This window comes from Ambystoma mexicanum, chromosome 3p, assembly GCF_040938575.1.
Source record: "Ambystoma mexicanum isolate Mex_15411 chromosome 3p, UKY_AmexF1_1, whole genome shotgun sequence".
Lineage (NCBI taxonomy): Eukaryota > Metazoa > Chordata > Amphibia > Caudata > Ambystomatidae > Ambystoma > Ambystoma mexicanum.
In genome coordinates, this window is record NC_090925.1 from 1,202,212,161 (window position 1) to 1,202,220,614 (window position 8,454).

General features: G+C 43.3%; 1 protein-coding gene across 1 annotated transcript; it reads right to left on the bottom strand.

Moving 5' to 3' along the window:
- Positions 1-2,994: 2,994 nt before the first annotated feature.
- On the bottom strand, positions 2,995-5,986 carry LOC138579875 (neuropeptide Y receptor type 6-like). The gene is made up of 2 exons (XM_069650100.1): positions 5,889-5,986; positions 2,995-4,291 (listed from the first exon to the last, which is right to left on the bottom strand). Exon 2 carries the CDS (start codon positions 4,111-4,113, stop codon positions 2,995-2,997), a length of 1,119 nt encoding a protein of 372 aa, XP_069506201.1. The 5' UTR covers positions 4,114-4,291; positions 5,889-5,986.
- Positions 5,987-8,454: the final 2,468 nt, after the last annotated feature.

Sequence of the window (8,454 nt, forward strand, 5' to 3'; positions counted from 1 at the left end):
TCTCAGTGGTGCATTGGAAAAAAGCCTTCAGAAAGCTGAAGCGATCCAGTAATGTGGCACTGACCATTTGCGTTGTCTTCTATCTGATGCCATTTTACCTTGTGCAGTCTGAAAATGCTTTTGCTATTTGACTAGCTGAAAAGAAAATCCCAAAACATTATGACAATAAAATGAAAACGAACATAGCGTAGTTAAACATCGCACAGGGAGGACTCCACGTGAAAAACCTCTGCAACACAAGGGCATAGATCTATGAATCCATGTGACAGCTTGGAGAAAATGAATCCAATGTGACAGCTTGGAGAAAATGAATCCAAAATTCCCCTACCTCAGCGCATGTCTTTGGCAAAAACCAGGTTCACTTCCTGAGTATTTATTTTGACCACTGGCAGAGGCCAGGCGTCGTGGGTTGACTTCACCTTTCCCGCAGAATGTGTTTCGCAGGATATCAACCAGGGCCATAAGAGGATCAGACTTTGAAGTTATAACGCTGCATACACCACTATCCACTCTCACCTGGACACAGTTTTGGGGTCATGATCCCCACAACCTAGGCATGCTCGCTCTATTCCTTATCATCTTTAAAAGCAAGGCTGGAATCTTTTAATTTGAGTCCTGGAAACATATGGCTGTGGTCTTTCCATTTAAGAGTCATAGATAAATGTGGCCGTGGGTTTTCAACAAGCACATACTGAAGGTCTGCGATAGTGCCGGTCTGCCTGGTCTTGAGTAAGGGAGCGTATCCTGCACAATTCGTGTGTATGGGCAGGGGCCGCTTCAGATATACCTTGGACTTGTGCCACTATAATAAAAGGATATATCAACCTCTCAGATGACTAAACGAGTATACCGATTATAGAGCCCCCTTTTGAGTAGGACCATACAAATTGTGGGGCATTCTGTGGGTGGAATTGAAATAGCAGAACTTAGGTCTTATGGCTATTGAGGTGTACATTGCTTGCCTTCCTCCAATGCATACCTCAGCCCATATGCTGCACAATTGACTGGCCTTGATCCATTTATTTCAGAAGATGAAGACATACCGAGCTCTCATCAGTTGATTGTTGCCTTAAGCAGCTATTCAGCTGGAAAAGAGGGTGCTCAGTAGTGTTGAGCAGAAAAGGAGGGGTGGGAGGACAAAATACCTGCAGAACTCAGACGTAAACCATCACTCTCTACAAAGTCAATAGCTACACTCATGCGAAGTAAAATAAAAAATAACTCTCCTTCCATGTGAATACCGTTCTCTTGCATTTATTAAACATCAACAGAACAATTCCACAGTTAGTAGACAATAGACTGAGATCTGATTGACTATCTTGTTACAAGACAAACAGGACAAGAACTAACAATACCGGTGTCATGATGTGCTTAAAGGCGCCACTGTGGCTGCACAAACAGTGTCTTCACTTGGTCAGTAGTTGGATCAACACCTCACCTTCCTTTCTAAACCTTTTTGTGGAGAACCCTTGGATGACCACCCCATCTCCGCTAATCCCAGAACTAGTGTGGGGCAGCCACACTAGGGTCACAGCTGATTGGATGGTGATTCTTTACTAACATTAACCATGCTTTCTAGTTTTCCCCAATGGCGGGATGTGGGAGTTTGCACCGGGGTGAGGGGAGAATACAGAAGTCCACCAGTTTCCACCCCTAACACGGCATGTTCTCAATTATCTCTATGGCTGCCTGTGCATTTCTTCGGTCTCCACGCCTTCTTTTAGGGATGCCATTGGAAATCGAAATGCCTTACATAGGATACATTTCTAGATGGCAGAGGCAGCACCTTTAGAGTGTGCACTGGTTCTGAGCTGGGCGTATGCCGGCTGGTGATGGGCGGTTATAATTAATAATTTTATGGATGGAGCAAAGGGATACTGGAGCAGACAGAAACAATAATATTAACATAAGGGGCATAGTACCACAATGTATATAGGACCAATAAAATTATTAATCTATATACAACCAGGAGTAACATTTACAGTCGAGGTGGGTTGGGGCCAGTTTAAGAGGGGTAGAGTGAGGTAGGGGCTGCTTCCCCCACTCGCCCGCAAGTGGAGGTTGAGTGAGCTCTGATATATTTTAAAGTAGAGTGAGGCATGAGTAAAAATCCTAATTAAAGGAGTAGTAACTCTTTGGGCAGAGGGGGGATAACTACTCCTTGTAGCATTGAAAAATGGGTGAGGGGACTTCCTAAATGGGTTCCAAGAGACACTGTGAATTTATGGCAATGTGAGATCCACACATTAGGTGTTCACGCCTGGCAATCTGTCCCAATAATCAATATTAATGACTATCCAGACAGATTATATTTTGTTATACATAATATTGCATGGACATGTGTGCCAAATCTCATGATGTTGTCAAAGTTTGCTGAGCCCCATAATCACAGTGTTTGGATGCAAGCTCTGTAATGGACCCAGTGAGACACCCTACTGTCCTGCTTCACCAAACAGCATGAAGGTGGCATGTGTGGATGTGCTTTGGTGTTGGTAGGGGCCAGGAGACTTTGCATTTGCAATAGACATTTCACAGCAACCATGAACACAACTAGCGATACACTGGATTCACCCACAGCACACAATGTTGGACCAATAATTACATGTGTTTAACCTGTTAGCATCATACATTTACCAGGGTATCTGGTCTTTGCATCAAATGCCGTTGCATCTAATGCCATTCCACCGAAATGTTTCCATCTAAAAAATGTCCATCGAATGCATATTTTTGGGGGATAAAGGGTTAATTTTTGTTCAGGTGCATTTCAAAGGGTAAAAAAACGGGGGTTTGGGGTGGGGACCCCCAAAATAAGGAAAAAATGCATTTGATGGACATTTTTTTAGATGGAAACATTTCGATGGAATGGCATTAGATGTAATGGCATTCAATGCAAAGACCATAAACCATTTACTCGCACTAGTACACATTGGAAATCTGATAGCCAGTTACAGGACATGAAATACAGCTGATTTTGGTGATAATTAATTGGTTGCATTAGATATCGGTGGGTGCATTATTCAACTTCAGAGAGCCTTTTGATACATCGGTTTGCATGGTTGAGAGGGCAATATTCTCGCATTCTTCCTGTGGCATGGCACAGTTGCAGTGGCGTATGAGAAAAAGCAAATCCTTCTGAAAATTCTTGTTTAGCAAGCCATAGAAGATCGGGTTGATGCAGGTGGAAATCATGGCTACCAGGTGACACAGCGTAAACATCAGATCATGGTGACAGCTCATCAGGGCCTCATGATGCCAATCAAAGACAACATTGAAGATGGTTAACGGCAGCCAGCAGGCAGCAAAGGTGACCACGATGGAGACAAGCATCATGTTAATCCTCTTGCTATCATTCACCCGGCTCTCCCGCTCCTTCAGCCTGTCCCCCTTACCGTTCCTCCTCCTGAGGCACACAAATATCTTCAGGTAGCAAATGAAAATGAAGCACAGCGGCACACAGTACTGGAAAACCAGAAGGAAGGTGGTAAATACCCGTCGCTTGGCAACCGTAGGCCACACCTCCATGCAGGCCACCTTGCCTTTATACAAATCATTGTGCAAGGGAATGTTTTTGAATGGCTCATCTGTGATCTGGTGGAAGATGAAAAATGGAATGGAGATGATGACGGAAAAGAGCCATATGAAGACGATCCCCCAATAAGCATGCGTAACGCACGGCTTCCACCCGCGCGGGTTTACAATAAGCTGATATCTCTCAACGGCAATCAAGACAAGTGAGAATATGGATACAGAGACAGAGACACTTTGAGCAAAGGAGCTCATCTTACACATGGCTTCGCCAAAGATCCAGTAGTCCATCAAGGTGTAGGCAACCGTGAAAGGAATGCACATGAAGCAAATCAAGATGTCGGAGAGGGAGAGGTTGGCAATCAACACGTTGGTCACATTTTGAGCTTCCTTCTGCTTCTTTACAATGATTATCAAACAGAGGTTTCCAAAAAGGCCAACTAAAGTCACTATCGTGTAGGCGATAATCAGCAGGACGTAAACAGAAACGAAAGGCTGGCAGTCAAATTCCTGCAAGGGCGGCCTACTGCTGCTCATAACGGTTACATTAAGCAGGGCCCCACTGTGAGCAGGCACTAGCTCAGTCATGTTATGGTTCAACGATTGAAACTACCCGCCAAAATCAGCCTGCAATGTTTGTGCTGATTCTTTCGTCAGAAGGTTCTTTGCCGGAGCCTCGTTGAGATGTGGTTGTTAAGACTCATTTTTCCTGCCTGTTCTTTTCGTAACTGTTTTCAGCGTTCACAATAATACATACAGCAGGATCCTGGAAAGGAACACAATGTTTTAGTAGAAATTAATATATACCTTGTAACAACCGATAATTTTAACTCTGTAGGAGATGCAGTAAAGATGCGTAAGATTTCTATCGATGGATTTAATGACGACACAAAGGACCTCTTGTGCCCACCTCAACCGAGACTTTACTTGGCCCATTAATCCGCTATCTGCAAAACTCCACCTGTGCCCTGTCATTATCTACATTACCCTGGCACACAAAAGATACCTCTTTCATATCCTTCTAATTTGTCAACCTCATTACATTTGCCATGCTCTCTACACGGCGCCCGGCCGCTTCCAGCTTCCAGAGTGGTGCTAGAGAAACAGCCATTGTGAAATAACAAATAAGTGAATTACAATTGCAGCCTGCATGAGGAGTGCTGGATTGGTGAGGCAGACCGAGAAATGATAAAATGGAGTCTGTCAAAGGTATCCAAGTGCTTAATCAGATGTAAGATGGGTGAATATGGTGCAATGAGAAAAACACCATGGTAAACGGCTTGCTCTTATTTTTAGGACCATATTTGATTTAGAAAATAGTTTAGCAATGTGACAATCATGACGTGTTGTGCATGAAAAGCACGCATGCAATGGCAGGGGTTGCCTGCAGTTCCATTCACAGTGCTGTTCCTGTGAAAAACCAACTATGACCGAGATGCAATGTGCAGTTCTATGCAAGCCCAGGGGCTCATTCCAAATGTATAATTGCTGCAGCAATAGCTTTTCTCTGAGCCCACATAACGAGTGCGTGAACAAAGGTAAAATATCTCACAGGGCTTTTCCTAGTGCAAGGAAAGCGCAGCAACATTAATAATGGAGGGAATAAAATGGGGTGGACACCAGGAAATCTTCGTAGGGCTGCCAGCGCCACACAGCGTCTATTTAGATATGATCTACCTACATTTTCTACACATGGTCTGGCTGAGATGGGTGACTGCTTGAGCACTCTAGCATTTAATGTCGGGTCCCTCAGACACAGAAACCTAATGATCCGTCATAACAAGCATATGCACCAATTCGATCATGAGGTGCAAGGTGAAAAAAGACCATTGCGCAGAGCTATTAGGAAAGAGAGATCCCTGAGGTAAAAACTAGCATGATTGGAAAGTAAAAAAGGACTTGTAAAAAAAATGGCTAGCATGCCATCAATTCAGTAAGGAAAATAAGCAATGGCAGCAGATGCTAAGAGTATTATGTAACAGGAACACCAGAGATATCTGGCAAATGCTGTCTAAGATAAAGGGAGATGGGCAAAAGAAGCTAGTCAACCCCACCCCAGCATGGAAATGGTCAATCTTTCTTTAAAAGCAATATGGCCAAACTACTCCATTGATGGAGATACTTAAGATAAACGCCTACTGGCCCCTGAGGGTAATTACGGCTGAGATCCATAAGGCAATAATAAAACGTAAGGGCTTGCGAGCACCGGGACCCAATAGACTTTCAAACGTGGTTCTAAAGGAAAATCCAATAGAATGGGCAGGTATGCTCAAAATCCTCAAAAATTACAGCTAGGTTATCCTTAGCATCTAATACATTTGTACTTCATTAATAATGAAAAGAAACTAAAATAAAGAAAGTACCAAATCTGAGAGTCGCCAGCTTCTGTTCTTATCCCCTGACAGTAGTTATCCATTAGGGCCATGTATCCCACCCAACCTGAATAGCAGTGTCACACTGTCCGTTTCTGCAAGATGTTCCACAGAGAAAAACAGAACAAAAGCTTAGAAAAAGGCATACATGCTGTGTCTGGTTTGTAAGATGTGAAATAAGGACATTGAAGTGAAGTAAGAGGAAGGATCTTTCAGAGCACACGAGACATGGTTTTAAAATATAAAGTTGGTAATGGCAAGCTCGGGTCTCACCCCCTGTAAATGAACAGTGAGCTGGCGGAATAGAAGACAGCACCACACTGCACACCTGATAAATGCCAGCACCTATTGCAGTATTGTGGAAAAGGTTTCAGGTGCAGTCTGTACTGAGGTCTGTGCACTAAAGCACGTGTGTGCCCTTGGAAAGGGGCTGCGAGATTGGCCATTGGATTAGTCTGTAGCTGGCTAAAGGTTCATTGGGGGCTTATGAACCTCTATGAAAGACTGGAGAATGGGGATGCACCAGGTCCAGCTCCAACAAGAGGGGTGCGGGGGGGGCAGAGGGCCAGGCCCCTCCCATAATGCCACCCCCTGGCCCCTCCTAGAAAGGAGGCCTTGCTAGTCGTGTTAACCACAAATGGGACCCAGTGGGCCAAGGGGGGTTGCAGGCAGGGGGATTAAGTGATTAGCATTAGATATTAGGTGTAAGTCAGAAGGATTGTATTGGATCACAGATAGGATGGAGAAAGGATGTTAGGAGGGACACACATTCCATGGACGAATTTGGTCGTTTCTCCTTCCATTGCCATGTTAATCCCTATGGTAGTCCCACCCACTACCTGCCCGCCCCTCCCTGCTGAAACATATCCCCGAAGGTACTCTTTGAGCTACCTCTGTCACAAAGTAACACCAGACTGTGTGCTCTACAGAGCCTGATTGTGTTAAAGCTAAGCATTTGTTTGAGTGTTTAATGACTTAATTGCCTCTGTAAATGAGCTCCTATTGTAATAATACAGTCTCTTAACAATGCATGTTTTCAGCCAGTAGATTTAAAAGCAATAGGTGTGAACTCACATCTGCTCCTTACAAGGGAGTCCTTTCTAACACAAACACAAATCCAACAGTGTTGGCTTATGTATTGGTATTAGATGGACATTTGCCAGACAATTACATCATATGCGTAGCTACTCGCACCATTTTCCAGATGTTCCCATCCTATGGCCAGGTGGTAGGTAGCGTTATGGCAGTACCTGGCAAATGCCTATCCCATGCGTATTCAAAAGCCCAAACTGTTGGTGTTGCCAGTGTGTGATAGTTTCAGTTTGTCTCCCTAAGTTAAAGTGTATATGCCCAGATGTGGGTGCCTTGCTTGTATATCTTACTGAGCTGTTCCAAAATGGCCCTACTGGATAATTTCCAGGCTAGGATGGTGAGTATGGACCAGCTTCAGATCTTCTCATGCATACTTACCAGTTGGGTTCTGACCTAAACAGTATGTATCGTTGTCTTGATGGAAGACTAGCCTTCCTGGCCCGAACATTTCATGAAATGAACTTATAAATACAGACTTGATAACGTCATACTGTTGGAGTAACTATTAACAGTTTGCATGCAAACACAATACATCATGTGTATTGTGGATCTTGTTTGGAAAGTGTGATGTAACTGCTGGGTGTTTAGGCAGTGCCAGAAAATAAAGTTATTTAATGTGGGATCCCACCAGTGACAGAGAGGGGGAGAGGAACTGGAGGAATGCCCCCCCAACTCCCAATAAACATTTGCCTCTCAGAAGATTGATCATGAATACCTGGAAAATAACACAAGAAAAGAGCATTTTGTATTATGTTGCTGGCCTAGTATAAACGGTGCACATCTTGTAAAACTAAAAAAGGGTATTGGAATATTTCCTGCAGAGTGCAATCAGAGGTGGATTTAACAGTAGAAAAGCAGGTAGGGACTGGCCCTGGTAAAAGCGGTGTTAGGGGTAATCTATGTCTAAACAACTACAAAATGTTCCCCACTGTGTGTGATTACTTAAGAGAAGAGTGGACACCTAGACCCACAAGTGTACACTCACATAGGGATGATGCATACGCTCAGTGATCTGAATGTAACAATGAATTAACAGTTTTTAGTCCTCTAAAACGCTCCACATACTCTTAGAGGATTGATTAATCTAGCTTGATGAATTAGATCATCAATTTTACTGTCAACAATGTTGTCAATAATTCAGAGTTACTTCACGGAAAGCTGTTTTCAACAGTGAATGCCTATTTAATTTTGTACGGTTTGGATGTTCCTCTATGTTGTTAAATATGACTTCCTTGGCTTTTGTTGCACAATTGTTTCGAAAATGTTCTTTATGATTTGCATAACGTTTAAATTTAAGCACTCGTCTTGAGTTAACTGGAATACACCACTTGCTAGTACAGCCCTGCTTAATTTAAGGTTTTTTGCTTTTTGTCTTTTTTTCTTCGTCAAGCATTTTCAGTCCTTTTTTCATATTGAATGTTTTTAAAAAACATACTTTGGCCATCTTTCAAATAAAACACTGTTT